The 18,758-nt window shown below is 46.0% G+C and overlaps 1 protein-coding gene across 1 annotated transcript in view; it reads right to left on the bottom strand.

Moving 5' to 3' along the window:
- Positions 1–1,923: 1,923 nt before the first annotated feature.
- LOC139394413 (rho guanine nucleotide exchange factor 39-like) overlaps positions 1,924–18,758 on the bottom strand; it is a gene marked incomplete at its 3' end in the record, with an annotated part of 71,656 nt that continues 54,821 nt past the window's right edge. Inside the window, exon 7 of the mRNA XM_071142472.1 lies at positions 1,924–2,052. Within this exon, the coding sequence (XP_070998573.1) occupies positions 1,924–2,052 (129 nt within the window). The remainder of the gene's footprint in view (positions 2,053–18,758) is intronic.

Below are 18,758 nucleotides of genomic sequence, written 5' to 3' on the forward strand. Positions count from 1 at the left end.
GTTGGTGGGGTTAGTAGAGATGGATGGGGGAGTATAGATGGGTGGAGAGGTGGGTGCTGGAAAGATGTATGCAGTGAAGATGGAGAGATTGATGGGGGCTGAAGAGCTGAATGGAGGGAAGCTGTGCACACTGCCCACAAATGAAGTGGAAACTGAGATGCACTTCCTAACCTACTGCCTAATGAAGTGGAAACTGAGATGCACTTCCTAACCTACTGTCCCTGCCCTTACAGTACTACAGGTCCCAGGGTGCATCTGTCCCTGCCCCCTATTCCTAACCTACTGACAAATGTTTGACCATAGAGACACATATTTCCATCAGATTACACAGATCCACAAATAGAAAACAAATCAAATTTTTATAAACTCCCATCTATTGAGCGAAATACCAGTTTGCAAACACAGAAGCAAGATTTGTGACCTGTTGCCATAAGAAAAGAGCAACCAGTTTAGAACAAACACTATTGAAAATACTCTCCTCTCCCCCCCTCCTCCTCCTCTCTCCTCCTCTCCTCAAAAAGCAAATACTGGAACAAAATTTCTAACATAAGAACGTGGGGATGATCTACAGAAAACAAACGTCAAATTATTTTTTTATTTGGTGATGTCATTAAAAACGTTATAGAGTGGAAAACTATAACTTAAAATATTTATGAAGTCTCCATCCTTAACCTATGAAATATGAACAAGTTATTACATTATTTTTTGTTAAGACTTGAATGTGATGTTAGGCGGTATAAGAGAAATCTCTCTCCTATAAACTGTTCAAAGTTAATAGCCATGCCCCGAGTGAGGTCAGAGAGCGTGTCAGACTGTTGGAACGGACTCCTTTTCACCATAAAGTCTTGGGAGAGAAATCAACCTTCAGACCAGGAAACGTAAGGTGGGAGCTACACGTTTGAAATGGTTGGAACTTTGAAACCTCAACACGAGGTGAAGAAAATAAACTCACTTTCCTTTAGACCACAAAGACAGCGAGCTGCAGCTCATGTCCAAAGTGGTCCAAATCCTAAATACCGACACGAGGGGGAAAACAAACTCCCCTCTAAGACAATCATTGGTACAGCTGATTAGCTGTCTTGAGTCAAATATCTAGAAAATGCGAGTCTATGTGAGACTATCCTACTACGCTCATCACCAAATGAGAACCATCAACACGGCTGGCTAGCTATCTTCCTGACTGAACAACAGTAGAAGATCAGAACCACACAAGCTTCCTGCTGAAACGCCAACTAACTTCCTAAGGAAGGCTGGTTCCGACAGATCAACGCCGAACAAAGGCGTTTGCACGTAAATACAGTCATGATTTCTTATTCCAAAAACGGGCGGCGGTTCATGTGAAAACTATATGATTCATGAGAAAATAGTTCTGAAATGTATCAACGATAAGTCTCTCTCCATGTCGATGTGTACAAGCCGACATATTTTGTCAATCCACTAGGGACCTCTGTCCCATCTAAAGGTTGTATGTTTATTCTGTGTTATTATTTAGTTAGCTAGTAAATAATTAAACCAATGTGTGTAGTACTGATTCATAAGGCTGGGGTTTCTGCAGATCCAAGGTTACGACTGGTCAGAATGATGATATGAGGTAACAATTAAATCAGATGACTGTTTATCGAGGAAATAGATATATCTTCTAGAGTTTAATTCTGGAGATGGTAACTCTTCCATGGTTCCCCACGGAAGAGTTACAACCTCTTCCGTGGTGCCCCAAATCCTAATGAAGTAATTGTTATATGATTCATTTAAAAAAGGGTAACAATTAAACATATTTAGTTGATTAAATAAATAACAGTCATCAGATTAATGAAAGTAAAGTCACAACACCAAAAAAAGCACTTTGAATTGAATTGAAAGAGAGTGAGAGGGGTAGAGAGTGTGAGTAAGAGAGAAAGGAATGTAATCAGAATCAGAACCAACCTGGAGCTTCCACCTTGGTCTTTCTCCCCTTCAGCAGTCTCTGCACCCGCCGCAGCTGCAGGTGGTTGTCATGGCTGCGGGCGTTGTCCTGGATACGCTGGGATACCTCAGAGATCAGCTTCACCGACCCTAAAGCATCATGGGTAGACAGATGAGGGTTAGCTGCCAGAATGGATTACTGAAACACCCGGAAGTAGCTAACAGTGCCTTCAGGAAGTACTCATACCCCTTGACCTATTCCACATTGTGTTGTGTTAAAGCCTGAATTCAATATAGATAGTATTACCCACCCATCTACACACAATACCCCATGAAGACAAAGTCATTTTTTTTGTGTGTTGCAAATGAAATACAGAAATCTAATTTAGACAAGTATTCACACTCCTCAGTCAATACTTTGTAGAAGTACCTTTGGCAAAGATTACAGCTGTGTCTTTCTGGGTAAATCACAGCTGAATTCAGTCACACCTGGATTCAGTCACACCTGGATTCAGTCACACCTGGATTCAGTCACACCTGGATTCAGTCACACCTGGATTCAGTCACACCTGGATTGCCTATAATTATTTATTTATTATTCTTCTTCAAGCTCTGTCAAATCGGTTGTGGATCATCGCCAGACAACCATTTTCAGTTTTTACTATAGATTTTGAAGTAGATTTAAGTCAAAACTGTAACTCGGCCACTCAGGAACATTCACTGTCTTCTACTCCAGAGTAGATTTGGCCTTGTGTTTTAGGTTATTGTCCTGCTGAAAGGTGACTTCATCTCCCAGTGTCTGACTTCATCTCCCAGTGTCTGGTGGAAAGCAGACTGAACCAGGTTTTCCTTCAAGACTTTGACAGTGCTTAGCTCTATACAGATTACTTTGTTTATCATGAAAAACTCCCCATTCCTTAACAATTACAACGCTTGACAATATGGAGTGGTACTCAATGATGTGATGCACGGGATTTGCCCCCAAACATAACATCCTGTCTGGGGTCCATCTACCTGTTCATCCTGTCTGGGTCCTTTTCTCTATTCATCCTGCCTGGGTCCGTCTACCTGTTCATCCTGTCTGGGTCCGGCTACCTATTCATCCTGTCTGGGTCCGGATACCTGTTAATCCACAACCATCAAGCTCTACGTGGTGCAGTATGTTCTCTACATGGTGCAGTATGTTCTCTACATGGTGCAGTATGTTCTCTACATGGTGCAGTATGTTCTCTACATGGTGCAGTATGTTCTCTACATGGTGCAGTATGTTCTCTACATGGTGCAGTATGTTCTCTACATGGTGCAGTATGTTGTCCATGTAACCAGACAACACATGGTGCAGTATATTCTCTACATGGTGCAGTATGTTCTCTACATGGTGCAGTATGTTCTCTACATGGTGCAGTATGTTCCCTACATGGTACAGTATGTTCTCTACATGGTTCAGTATGTTCTCCATGTAACCAGACAACAACACATGGTGCAGTATGTTCTCTACATGGTGCAGTATGTTCTCCATGTAACCAGACAACAACACATGGTGCAGTATGTTCTCTACATGTAACCAGGCAACAACACATGGTACAGTATGTTCTCTACATGGTGCAGTATGTTCTCTACATGTAACCAGGCAACAACACATGGTGCAGTATGTTCTCTATGTGTAACCAGACAACAACACATGGTACAGTATGTTCTCTACATGGTGCAGTATGTTATCTACATGGTGCAGTATGTTCTCTACATGGTGCAGTATGTTCTATATGTGTAACCAGACAACAACACATGGTGCAGTATGTTCTCTACATGGTGCAGTATGTTCTCTACATGGTGCAGTATGTTCTCTACGTGGTGCAGTATGTTCTCTACGTGGTGCAGTATGTTCTCTACGTGGTGCAGTATGTTCTCTACGTGGTGCAGTATGTTCTCTACGTGGTGCAGTATGTTCTCTACATGGTGCAGTATGTTCTCTACGTGGTGCAGTATGTTCTCTCCATGTAACCAGACAACAACACATGGTGCAGTATGTTCTCTACATGTAACCAGACAACAACACATGGTGCAGTATGTTCTCTACATGGTGCAGTATGTTCTCTACATGTAACCAGACAACAACACATGGTGCAGTATGTTCTCTACATGGCGCAGTATGTTCTCTACATGTAACCAGACAACAACACATGGTGCAGTATGTTCTCTACATGGTGCTATATGTTCTCCATGTAACCAGACAACAACACATGGTGCAGTATGTTCTCTACGTGGCGCAGTATGTTCTCTACATGTAACCAGGCAACAACACATGGTGCAGTATGTTCTCTATGTGTAACCAGACAACAACACATGGTACAGTATGTTCTCTATGTGTAACCAGACAACAACACATGGTGCAGTATGTTCTCTACATGGTGCAGTATGTTCTCTACATGTAACCAGGCAACAACACATGGTACAGTATGTTCTCTACATGGTGCAGTATGTTATCTACATGGTGCAGTATGTTCTCTACATGGTGCAGTATGTTCTATATGTGTAACCAGACAACAACACATGGTGAAGTATGTTCTCTACGTGGTGCAGTATATTCTCTACGTGGTGCAGTATATTCTCTACGTGGTGCAGTATATTCTCTACGTGGTGCAGTATGTTCTCTACATGGTGCAGTATGTTCTCTACGTGGTGAAGTATGTTCTCTACGTGGTGCAGTATGTTCTCTACATGTAACCAGACAACAACACATGGTGCAGTATGTTCTCTACATGGTGCAGTATGTTCTCTACATGGTGCAGTATGTTCTCCATGTAACCAGACAACAACACATGGTGCAGTATGTTCTCTACATGTAACCAGGCAACAACACATGGTACAGTATGTTCTCTACATGGTGCAGTATGTTCTCTACATGTAACCAGGCAACAACACATGGTGCAGTATGTTCTCTATGTGTAACCAGACAACAACACATGGTACAGTATGTTCTCTACATGGTGCAGTATGTTATCTACATGGTGCAGTATGTTCTCTACATGGTGCAGTATGTTCTATATGTGTAACCAGACAACAACACATGGTGCAGTATGTTCTCTACATGGTGCAGTATGTTCTCTACATGGTGCAGTATGTTCTCTACGTGGTGCAGTATGTTCTCTACGTGGTGCAGTATGTTCTCTACGTGGTGCAGTATGTTCTCTACGTGGTGCAGTATGTTCTCTACATGGTGCAGTATGTTCTCTACATGGTGCAGTATGTTCTCTACATGGTGCAATATGTTCTCTACATGTAACCAGACAACAACACATGGTGCAGTATGTTCTCTACATGGCGCAGTATGTTCTCTACATGGTGCAGTATGTTCTCTACATGGTGCAGTATGTTCTCTACATGTAACCAGACAACAACACATGGTGCAGTATGTTCTCTACGTGGTGCAGTATATTCTCTACGTGGTGCAGTATATTCTCTACGTGGTGCAGTATATTCTCTACGTGGTGCAGTATATTCTCTACGTGGTGCAGTATATTCTCTACGTGGTGCAGTATATTCTCTACGTGGTGCAGTATATTCTCTACGTGGTGCAGTATATTCTCTACATGGTGCAGTATGTTCTCTACATGGTGCAGTATGTTCTCTACGTGGTGCAGTATATTCTCTACGTGGTGCAGTATATTCTCTACGTGGTGCAGTATATTCTCTACGTGGTGCAGTATATTCTCTACGTGGTGCAGTATGTTCTCTACATGGTGCAGTATGTTCTCTACGTGGTGAAGTATGTTCTCTACGTGGTGCAGTATGTTCTCTACATGTAACCAGACAACACATGGTGCAGAATGTTCTCTATGTGTAACCAGGCAACAACACATGGTGCAGTATGTTCTCCATGTAACCAGACAACAACACATGGTACAGTATGTTCTCTACATGGTGCAGTATGTTCTCCATGTAACCAGACAACAACACATGGTGAAGTATATTCTCTACGTGGTGCAGTATGTTCTCTACATGGTGCAGTATGTTCTCTACATGTAACCAGACAACAACACATGGTGCAGTATGTTCTCTACATGGTGCAGTATGTTCTCTACATGGTGCAGTATGTTCTCTACATGGTGCAATATGTTCTCTACATGTAACCAGACAACAACACATGGTGCAGTATGTTCTCCATGTAACCAGACAACAACACATGGTACAGTATGTTCTCTACGTGGCGCAGTAAGTTCTCTACGTGGCGCAGTACGTTCTCTACATGTAACCAGACAACACATGGTGCAGTATGTTCTCTACATGGTGCAGTATGTTCTCTACATGGCGCAGTATGTTCTCTACATGGCGCAGTACGTTCTCTACATGGTGCAGTACGTTCTCTACGTGGCGCAGTACGTTCTCTACATGGTGCAGTACGTTCTCTACATGGTGCAGTATGTTCTCTACATGTAACCAGACAACAACACATGGTGCAGTATGTTCTCTACATGGTGCAGTATATTCTCTACACGGTGCAGTATGTTCTCTACGTAGTGCAGTATGTTCTCTACGTGGTGCAGTATGTTCTCTACATGGTGCAGTATGTTCTCTACATGGTGCAGTATATTCTCTACACGGTGCAGTATATTCTCTACACGGTGCAGTATGTTCTCTACGTAGTGCAGTATGTTCTCTACGTGGTGCAGTATGTTCTCTACATGGTGCAGTATGTTCTCTACATGGTGCAGTATATTCTCTACATGTAACCAGACAACAACACATGGTACAGTATGTTCTCTACATGGTACAGTATGTTCTCTACATGGTGCAGTATGTTCTCTACATGGTGCAGTATGTTCTCTACGTGGTGCAGTATGTTCTCTACGTGGTGCAGTATGTTCTCTACGTAGTGCAGTATGTTCTCTACGTGGTGCAGTATGTTCTCTACATGGTGCAGTACATTCTCTACATGTAACCAGGCAACAACACATGGTGCAGTAGGTTCTCTACGTGGTGCAGTATGTTCTCTATGTGTAACCAGACAACAACACATGGTGCAGTATGTTCTCTACGTGGTGCAGTATGTTCTCTACGTAGTGCAGTATGTTCTCTACGTGGTGCAGTATGTTCTCTACATGGTGCAGTATGTTCTCTACATGGTGCAGTACATTCTCTACATGTAACCAGGCAACAACACATGGTGCAGTATGTTCTCTACATGGTGCAGTATGTTCTCTACATGGTGCAGTATGTTCTCTACATGGTGCAATATGTTCTCTACGTGGTGCAGTAGGTTCTCTACGTGGTGCAGTATGTTCTCTATGTGTAACCAGACAACAACACATGGTGCAGTATGTTCTCTACGTGGTGCAGTATGTTCTCTACGTGGTGCAGTATGTTCTCTACGTGGTGCAGTATGTTCTCTACGTGGTGCAGTATGTTCTCTACGTGGTGCAGTATGTTCTCTACGTGGTGCAGTATGTTCTCTACGTGGTGCAGTACGTTCTCTACGTGGTGCAGTACGTTCTCTACGTGGTGCAGTACGTTCTCTACGTGGTGCAGTACGTTCTCTACGTGGTGCAGTATGTTCTCTACGTGGTGCAGTATGTTCTCTACGTGGTGCAGTACGTTCTCTACGTGGTGCAGTACGTTCTCTACGTGGTGCAGTACGTTCTCTACGTGGTGCAGTACGTTCTCTACGTGGTGCAGTATGTTCTCTACGTGGTGCAGTATGTTCTCTACGTGGTGCAGTATGTTCTCTACGTGGTGCAGTATGTTCTCTACGTGGTGCAGTATGTTCTCTATGTGTAACCAGACAACAACACATGGTGCAGTAGGTTCTCTACGTGGTGCAGTAGGTTCTCTACGTGGTGCAGTATGTTCTCTATGTGGTGCAGTATGTTCTCTACGTGGTGCAGTATGTTCTCTATGTGGTGCAGTATGTTCTCTACGTGGTGCAGTATGTTCTCTACGTGGTGCAGTATGTTCTCTACGTGGTGCAGTATGTTCTCTACGTGGTGCAGTATGTTCTCTATGTGTAACCAGACAACAACACATGGTGCAGTATGTTCTCTACGTGGTGCAGTAGGTTCTCTACGTGGTGCAGTATGTTCTCTACGTGGTGCAGTATGTTCTCTATGTGGTGCAGTATGTTCTCTACGTGGTGCAGTATGTTCTCTATGTGGTGCAGTATGTTCTCTACGTGGTGCAGTATGTTCTCTATGTGGTGCAGTATGTTCTCTACGTGGTGCAGTATGTTCTCTATGTGGTGCAGTATGTTCTCTACGTGGTGCAGTATGTTCTCTACGTGGTGCAGTATGTTCTCTATGTGGTGCAGTATGTTCTCTACGTGGTGCAGTATGTTCTCTACGTGGTGCAGTATGTTCTCTATGTGGTGCAGTATCTTCTCTACGTGGTGCAGTATGTTCTCTATGTGTAACCAGACAACAACACTGCTTTCATCCAGTCAGAGGGACTCTTTTGATGAAGGGCTTGTTTGAGTCTAAGGCCTCAATCGCGCACACACACTCTCACACACACACACACACACACTCACACACACACACACACACACACACACACTCACACACACACACACACTCTCACACACACACTCTCACACACACACTCTCACACACACACTCTCACACACACACACACAGCTGTGTTTGATTGCATCATCACCCCCTGTTGAGCGCTGACCAGGGGTGCACAAATTAAAACATGAAAACACTCCTGATTGGCTTAGATCTGCCTACCGCAATGCTGTGTAGCCAGCCACATAATTAGAGTGCTTCTGGTCTGTGCCACGGGCGGGCGGGTAGGCGGGCACACACACACACACACACACACACACACACACAGGTTGGGCCCTCAGCAGTCACAGCCTAACTGTGTGAAAACACAGGACCACCTCTCCTCTCCTTATTGACCTCAACAGGACACCTCTCCTCTCCTTATTGACCTTAACAGGACACCTCTCCTCTCCTTATGAAGTCTTTCATAATCAGAAGCACTCGTTAGGTTAAACAAGCCACTCTCCTTATTGACCTTAACAGGACACCTCTCCTCTCCTTATTGACCTCAACAGGACACCTCTCCTCTCCTTATTGACCTTAACAGAACACATCTCCTCTCCTTATTGACCTTAACAGAACACCTCTCCTCATTGATCTTAACAGAACACCTCTCCTCTCCTTATTGACCTCAACAGGACACCTCTCCTCTCCTCATTGATCTTAACAGGACATATATCCTCTCCTTATTGACCTTAACAGGACACCTCTCCTCTCCTTATTGACCTCAACAGGACACCTCTCCTCTCCTTATTGACCTTAACAGAACACCTCTCCTCTCCTTATTGACCCTAACAGGACACCTCTCCTCTCCTTATTGACCTTAACAGGACACCTCTCCTTATTGACCTTAACAGAACACCTCTCCTCTCCTTATTGACCTCAACAGGACACCTCTCCTCTCCTTATTGACCTTAACAGGACACCTCTCCTCTGGTTATTGACCTTAACAGGACACCTCTCCTCTCCTTATTGACCTCAACAGGACACCTCTCCTCTCCTTATTGACCTTAACAGGACACCTCTCCTCTGGTTATTGACCTTAACAGGACACCTCTCCTCTCCTTATTGACCTTAACAGGACACCTCTCCTTATTGACCTTAACAGAACACCTCTCCTCTCCTTATTGACCTCAACAGGACACCTCTCCTCTCCTTATTGACCTTAACAGGACACCTCTCCTCTGGTTATTGACCTTAACAGGACACCTCTCCTCTCCTTATTGACCTTAACAGGACACCTCTCCTTATTGACCTTAACAGGACACCTCTCCTCTCCTTATTGACCTTAACAGGACACCTCTCCTCTCCTTATTGACCTTAACAGAACACCTCTCCTCTCCTTATTGACCTTAACAGGACACCTCTCCTTATTGACCTTAACAGGACACCTCTCCTCTCCTTATTGACCTTAACAGGACACCTCTCCTTATTGACCTTAACAGGACACCTCTCCTCTCCTTATTGACCTTAACAGGACACCTCTACTCTGGTTATTGACCTTAACAGGACACCTCTCCTCTCCTTATTGACCTTAACAGGACACCACTTCCTTCACAAATGATTCCTGGTGGTACTGCCTTGTAGAACTGGTCTGGTTCGGTAGCCTGGGTCGTTGGGTTTAGGGTTAGCCAACAAGCTCTGCGAGGAACTGAACCCGAAACAAAGCAGACCAATCAACTACACCAGGGGTCACTAAGTACATGTGGATGGTAGGTGGGCGGTCGGGGGGGGGGGACGACGACGACAAAGTCTGGGTAAAAGACAAAAGAAGATGACTCTTATTCAGTACATTTAGCTACCGCTTTCCGAGGTCGACCAACCTGGCCAGCAGACATGCTAGCTAAGATAGTTAGACATGCCAGCTAAGATAGTTAGACATGCCAGCTAAGATAGTTAGACATGCCAGCTAAGATAGTTAGACATGCCAGCTAAGATAGTTAGACATGCCAGCTAAGATAGTTAGACATGCCAGCTAAGATAGTTAGACATGCCAGCTAAGATAGTTAGACATGCTAGCTAAGATAGTTAGACATGCCAGCTAAGATAGTTAGACATGCCAGCTAAGATAGTTAGACATGCTAGCTAAGATAGTTAGACATGCCAGCTAAGACAGTTAGACATGCTAGCTAAGATAGTTAGACATGCCAGCTAAGATAGTTAGACATGCTAGCTAAGATAGTTAGACATGCCAGCTAAGATAGTTAGACATGCCAGCTAAGATAGTTAGACATGCCAGCTAAGATAGTTAGACATGCCAGCTAAGATAGTTAGACATGCCAGCTAAGATAGTTAGACATGCCAGCTAAGACAGTTAGACATGCTAGCTAAGATAGTTAGACATGCCAGCTAAGATAGTTAGACATGCTAGCTAAGATAGTTAGACATGCCAGCTAAGATAGTTAGACATGCTAGCTATTTTAACTTGATCGATAGCCGGAAATGGCTTCTTGGTAGCTAGTTACGAGGTTGGGAACCTATGTGGGCTAGCTAAAACCAACATGAAACTGATAGGTGGCCAGTATTATTACAGAGAAACAGGACAGATCTGACGGGCACCGTCCCCATGGCAACTCTGAACATCTCTCTACTATGACTGGGAAGTAGCGTTGCAACAGTCAGTCTACTACCTGAACGGCACCCTAATCCCTACGTAGTGCACTACTTTTGACCAGAACGGCACCCTAATCCCTGCGTAGTGCACTACTTTTGACCAGAACGACACCCTAATCCCCACGTAGTGCACTACTTTTGACCAGAACGGCACCCTAATCCCTACGTAGTGCACTACTTTTGACCAGAACGGCACCCTAATCCCTGCGAAGTGCACTACTTTTGACCAGAACGACACCCTAATCCCTACGTAGTGCACTACTTTTGACCAGAACGGCACCCTAATCCCTATGTAGTGCACTATTTTTGACTAGGGGGAGGGCTCTGGTCTAAAGCAGTGCAATTGGGACGTAAACCCAGCGTATGAACACGATGATGCTCGAGCCTCGAGGCGGTCTGCGTCTTTTTTTCCCCTCTACGATAGATGAAATAATCCCGTCCTAATTGGGGCCGCTTATCTTCACAACAAATTACAACGTTACGAAACCAACAACAACAAAAGAAGACCCAAAACAAAGCTGTCTGTGGGTTGGAGAGAGAGGCCGTTATGGTTTCTGAATCTTCTTCATTAAATAGGGGCTTTTTTTGCCTCTTAATAAAAACAACAACTTGGTAATTACAGTGCTGTTGCCTCAGATCAGTTCGGTTGGGGGCGTTCGTCCCAGCTGGCACCCTATTCCCTACATAGTGCACTACTGGCACCCTATTCCCTACATAGTGCACTACTGGCACCCTGTTCCCTACATAGTGCACTACTGGCACCCTATTCCCTACATAGTGCACCCTATTCCCTACATAGTGCACTACTGGCACCCTATTCCCTACATAGTGCACCACTGGCACCCTGTTCCCTACATAGTGCACTACTGGCACCCTATTCAAATCAAATCAAATGTATTTATAAAGCCCTTCGTACATCAGCTGATATCTCAAAGTGCTGTACAAAAACCCAGCCTAAAACCCCAAACAGCAAGCAATGCAGGTGTAGAAGCACTAGTGTACTACTGGCACCCTATTCCCTCCATAGTGCACTACTGGCACCCTATTCCCTACATAGTGCACTACGGGCACCCTATTCCCTACATAGTGCACTACGGGCACCCTATTCCCTACATAGTGCACCCTATTCCCTACATAGTGCACTACGGGCACCCTATTCCCTACATAGTGCACTACGGGCACCCTATTCCCTACATAGTACACTACTGGCACCATATTCCCTACATAGTGCACCCTATTCCCTACATAGTGCACTACTGGCACCCTATTCCCTACATAGTGCACTACTGGCACCCTATTCCCTACATAGTGAACTACTGGCACCCTATTCCCTACATAGTGCACTACTGGCACCCTATTCCCTACATAGTGCATTACTGGCACCCTATTCCCTACATAGTGCACTACTGGCACCCTATTCCCTCCATAGGGCACTACTGGCACCCTATTCCCTACATAGTGCACTACTGGCACCCTATTCCCTCCATAGGGCACTACTGGCACCCTATTCCCTCCATAGGGCACTACTGGCACCAAATTCCCTACGTAGTGCACTACTTTTGACCAGAACGGCACCCTAATCCCTATGTAGTGCACTATTTTTGACTAGGGGGAGGGCTCTGGTCTAAAGCAGTGCAATTGGGACGTAAACCCAGCGTATGAACACGATGATGCTCGAGCCTCGAGGCGGTCTGCGTCTTTTTTTCCCCTCTACGATAGATGAAATAATCCCGTCCTAATTGGGGCCGCTTATCTTCACAACAAATTACAACGTTACGAAACCAACAACAACAAAAGAAGACCCAAAACAAAGCTGTCTGTGGGTTGGAGAGAGAGAGGCCGTTATGGTTTCTGAATCTTCTTCATTAAAATGGGTCTTTATTGCCTCTTTTAATAAAGACAACAACTTGGTAATTACAGTGCTGTTGCCTCAGATCAGTTCGGTTGGGGGCGTTCGTCCCAGCTGGCACCCTATTCCCTACATAGTGCACTACTGGCACCCTATTCCCTACATAGTGCACTACTGGCACCCTGTTCCCTACATAGTGCACTACTGGCACCCTATTCCCTACATAGTGCACCCTATTCCCTACATAGTGCACTACTGGCACCCTATTCCCTACATAGTGCACCACTGGCACCCTGTTCCCTACATAGTGCACTACTGGCACCCTATTCAAATCAAATCAAATGTATTTATAAAGCCCTTCGTACATCAGCTGATATCTCAAAGTGCTGTACAGAAACCCAGCCTAAAACCCCAAACAGCAAGCAATGCAGGTGTAGAAGCACTAGTGTACTACTGGCACCCTATTCCCTCCATAGTGCACTACTGGCACCCTATTCCCTACATAGTGCACTACGGGCACCCTATTCCCTACATAGTGCACTACGGGCACCCTATTCCCTACATAGTGCACCCTATTCCCTACATAGTGCACTACGGGCACCCTATTCCCTACATAGTGCACTACGGGCACCCTATTCCCTACATAGTACACTACTGGCACCATATTCCCTACATAGTGCACTACTGGCACCCTATTCCCTACATAGTGCACTACTGGCACCCTATTCCCTCCATAGGGCACTACTGGCACCCTATTCCCTACATAGTGCACTACTGGCACCCTATTCCCTCCATAGGGCACTACTGGCACCCTATCCCTACATAGTGCACTACTGGCACCCTGTTCCCTACATAGTGCACTACTGGCACCCTATTCCCTACATAGTGCACCCTATTCCCTACATAGTGCACTACTGGCACCCTATTCAAATCAAATCAAATGTATTTATAAAGCCCTTCGTACATCAGCTGATATCTCAAAGTGCTGTACAGAAACCCAGCCTAAAACCCCAAACAGCAAGCAATGCAGGTGTAGAAGCACTAGTGTACTACTGGCACCCTATTCCCTCCATAGTGCACTACTGGCACCCTATTCCCTACATAGTGCACTACGGGCACCCTATTCCCTACATAGTGCACTACGGGCACCCTATTCCCTACATAGTGCACCCTATTCCCTACATAGTGCACTACGGGCACCCTATTCCCTACATAGTGCACTACGGGCACCCTATTCCCTACATAGTACACTACTGGCACCATATTCCCTACATAGTGCACCCTATTCCCTACATAGTGCACTACTGGCACCCTATTCCCTACATAGTGCACTACTGGCACCCTATTCCCTCCATAGGGCACTACTGGCACCCTATTCCCTACATAGTGCACTACTGGCACCCTATTCCCTCCATAGGGCACTACTGGCACCCTATCCCTACATAGTGCACTACTGGCACCCTATTCCCTCCATAGGGCACTACTGGCACCCTATTCCCTACATAGTGCACTACTGGCACCCTATTCCCTACATAGTGCACTACTGTCACCCTATTCCCTACATAGTGCACTACTGTCACCCTATTCCCTCCATAGTGCACTACTGTCACCCTATTCCCTACATAGTGCACTACTGTCACCCTATTCCCTACATAGTGCACTACTGTCACCCTATTCCCTACATAGTGCACTACTGTCACCCTATTCCCTACATAGTGCACTACTGTCACCCTATTCCCTACATAGTGCACTACTGTCACCCTATTCCCTACATAGTGCACTACTGTCACCCTATTCCCTACATAGTGCACTACTGTCACCCTATTCCCTACATAGTGCACTACTGTCACCCTATTCCCTACATAGTGCACTACTGGCACCCTGTTCCCTCCATAGGGCACTACTGGCACCCTGTTCCCTCCATAGTACACTACTGGCACCCTGTTCCCTCCATAGGGCACTACTGGCACCAAATTCCCTACATAGTGCACTACTGGCACCCTGTTCCCTCCATAGGGCACTACTGGCACCCTGTTCCCTACATAGTGCACTACTGGCACCCTATTCCCTCCATAGGGCACTACTGGCACCCTGTTCCCTCCATAGGGCACTACTGGCACCCTGTTCCCTACATAGTACACTACTGGCACCCTGTTCCCTCCATAGGGCACTACTGGCACCCTGTTCCCTACATAGTGCACTACTGGCACCCTGTTCCCTCCATAGGGCACTACTGGCACCCTGTTCCCTACATAGTACACTACTGGCACCCTATTCCCTACATAGTGCACTACTGGCACCCTGTTCCCTCCATAGGGCACTACTGGCACCCTGTTCCCTACATAGTGCACTACTGGCACCCTGTTCCCTCCATAGGGCACTACTGGCACCCTGTTCCCTACATAGTGCACTACTGGCACCCTGTTCCCTACATAGGGCACTACTGGCACCCTATTCCCTACATAGTGCACTACTGGCACCCTATTCCCTACATAGTACACTACTGGCACCCTATTCCCTCCATAGTGCACTTCTTATGACCAGGGTCACATTGCATACCATTTCAGATGCAGCACAGCCTTCACATTAATAACACAAACAATAAACCCCAATAGTCATTCTGAGAACGCTCCTCCACTACATGTGTGTGAACACGTCGTGATTTCATTTATCAATTATGTTGAAATAGTCATTCTGAGAACGCTCCTCCACTACATGTGTGTGAACACGTCGTGATTTCATTTATCAATTATGTTGAAATAGTCATTCTGAGAACGCTCCTCCACTACCTGTGTGTGAACACGTCGTGATTTCATTTATCAATTATGTTGAAATAGTACGCAGTTATAAAAAGGCTTCGTGACGTTAACGCCTTCATATTTTGACAGGGTTGGAGTGGTTTATTAAAGAGGGGGGGGGGGGGGTTGAGTGGTTTGTGGTGCGGGTTGGTGGTTCACGGGGAGCATATTGACAGGGTTGGAGTGTTTTTTTAAAGAGGGGGGAGGGGGGCGTTGTGTTGAGTGGTTTTGTGGTGCGGGTTGGTGGTTCACGGGGAGCATATTGACAGGGTTGGAGTGTTTTTTTAAAGAGGGGGGAGGGGGGCGTTGTGTTGAGTGGTTTTGTGGTGCGGGTTGGTGGTTCACGGGGAGCATTTTGACAGGGTTGGAGTGTTTTTTTAAAGAGGGGGGGGGGGGTGGGGCGTTGTGTTGAGTGGTTTGTGGTGCGGGTTGGTGGTTCACGGGGAGCATATTGACAGGGTTGGAGTGTTTTTTTAAAGAGGGGGGAGGGGGGCGTTGTGTTGAGTGGTTTTGTGGTGCGGGTTGGTGGTTCACGGGGAGCATTTTGACAGGGTTGGAGTGTTTTTTTAAAGAGGGGGGGGGGGGTGGGGCGTTGTGTTGAGTGGTTTGTGGTGCGGGTTGGTGGTTCACGGGGAGCATATTGACAGGGTTGGAGTGTTTTTTTAAAGAGGGGGGAGGGGGGCGTTGTGTTGAGTGGTTTTGTGGTGCGGGTTGGTGGTTCACGGGGAGCATTTTGACAGGGTTGGAGTGTTTTTTTAAAGAGGGGGGGGGGGGTGGGGCGTTGTGTTGAGTGGTTTGTGGTGCGGGTTGGTGGTTCACGGGGAGCATATTGACAGGGTTGGAGTGTTTTTTTAAAGAGGGGGGAGGGGGGCGTTGTGTTGAGTGGTTTTGTGGTGCGGGTTGGTGGTTCACGGGGAGCATTTTGACAGGGTTGGAGTGTTTTTTTAAAGAGGGGGGGGGGGGTGGGGCGTTGTGTTGAGTGGTTTGTGGTGCGGGTTGGTGGTTCACGGGGAGCATATTGACAGGGTTGGAGTGTTTTTTTAAAGAGGGGGGAGGGGGGCGTTGTGTTGAGTGGTTTTGTGGTGCGGGTTGGTGGTTCACGGGGAGCATTTTGACAGGGTTGGAGTGTTTTTTTAAAGAGGGGGGGGGGGGTGGGGCGTTGTGTTGAGTGGTTTGTGGTGCGGGTTGGTGGTTCACGGGGAGCATATTAAGAGTGCAGTGTGAGGTCACATTAACACACGCACACACACACACACACAAAGAGTGTGGATGAGGAAAACTCTTGAAGTACGGTAATTACAACAATTCTAACCGACGCTGTTGATTCCACACACAGAAAGACAAACAAAAACAACAAGAGGGGAATTAAAACAACAAAGCCTCGTGAGTCTTCTCTCAACTCGTTAGTTTGATAATCAGATACAATGTGATCTGGCTGGGGCTATTTCTAAATCATTCCCTTTACAATACAACCGGGATAACTAACAAAACAGATTTTTCTTTTCTCATAAAAAGATGAAGAGTTTAGAAAAGCAGCGCTAATGAGGGAGAGGGGAGGAAGAGGATGGAGGAGAGGGAGAGGGGAGGAAAAGGATGGAGGAGAGGGAGAGGGGAGGAAGAAGGAAGAGGATGGAGAAGAGGATGGAGGAGAGGAAGAAGGAAGAGGATGGAGGAGAGGAAGAGAGGAGAGGGGAGGAAGAGGATGGAGGAGAGGGGAGGAAGAGGATGGAGAAGAGGAAGAAGGAAGAGGATGGAGGAGAGGAAGAGAGGAGATGGGAGGAAGAGGATGGAGGAGAGGAAGAGAGGAGATAGGAGGGGAGAGAGACGGAGGAGAGGAAGAGGAAGGAGGAGGAGAGTGGGAAGGAAGAGGGGCGGAGGAGAGGGGAGAGGAAGAGGGGAGGAAGAGGGACGAAGGAGAAGAGAGGGACGGAGGAGAAGAGAGAGGGACGGAGGAGAGGAGAGAACGATGGAGGAAAGAAGAGAGAGCATTCAGAGATGTACCTTCATCTTACCAGTGAGAGGCTGTTTTAATTTGTAAGCAAAAGCAGCATGCAGCCAATGAAGATTTTAATTGATACCCATAAATAATTCCTTGTGTACATTTGCGCTTATGTCGGATTTGCTGTTTATTTGACGATTGGAATTATCCGGGTGGTGTGCTTCTCTCTGTTGATGTTGGAGATCAGACGAAGATTTTATTTATTAATATAATCACTTAATATCCTCAGATCTGGTCCCCATTAATTAAGTTAAAATCCACATTGAGAATTTAGACGAACGTTGAGCTTTGCCACAGTGCTTTCATCCTATCCTCACAGAACAGCCTGTACTGAGCCCGCCGCTATCTCCCCCCCAGCCTGTACTGGGCCTGTACAGCCTGTACTACTGTGACAGCAACATCAACCAGCTCTTCACACAATGTGCTACTGAGTCTGCATTCCAAATGGCACCCTACGGGACGTTCCAAAGCTACCCACGAACACACCAATCCCAAGTAGTATGAGGCTGTGGCTTGGAGTATTGTTTCTTCATCATATGTAATGCACACACCAATCCCAAGTAGTATGGAGCTGTGGCTTGGAGTATTGTTTCTTCATCCTATGTAATGCGCACACCAATCCCACCCCAACAGTGAGTATAGAGTATCAGTTCTCTGTCCGACAAGTAGTATGAGGCTGTGGCTTGGAGTATTGTTTCTTCATCCTATGTAATGCACACACCAATCCCAAGTCGTATGGAATTGTGGCTTGGGGTATTGTTTCTTCATCCTATGTAATGCGCACACCAATCCCACTCCAGCAGTGACTGTAGGCGGCAGGTAGGCTAGTGGTTAGAGCATCGGACTAGTAACCGAAAGGTTGTAAGATCGAAGCCCCGAGCTGACAAGGTAAAAATCTGTCGTTCTGCCTCCGAACAAAGCAGTTAACCCACTGTTCCTAGGCCGTCATTGAAAATAAGAATTTGTTCTTAAAACTGACTTGCCTAGTTAAATAAAGGTAAAATAAATGAATAGAGTATCAGTTCCCTGTCTGACAAGTAGTACGTAGCTGTGGCTTG

Source organism: Oncorhynchus clarkii, unplaced genomic scaffold (genome assembly GCF_045791955.1).
Source record: "Oncorhynchus clarkii lewisi isolate Uvic-CL-2024 unplaced genomic scaffold, UVic_Ocla_1.0 unplaced_contig_13987_pilon_pilon, whole genome shotgun sequence".
In the NCBI taxonomy this organism is placed as follows: domain Eukaryota; kingdom Metazoa; phylum Chordata; class Actinopteri; order Salmoniformes; family Salmonidae; genus Oncorhynchus; species Oncorhynchus clarkii.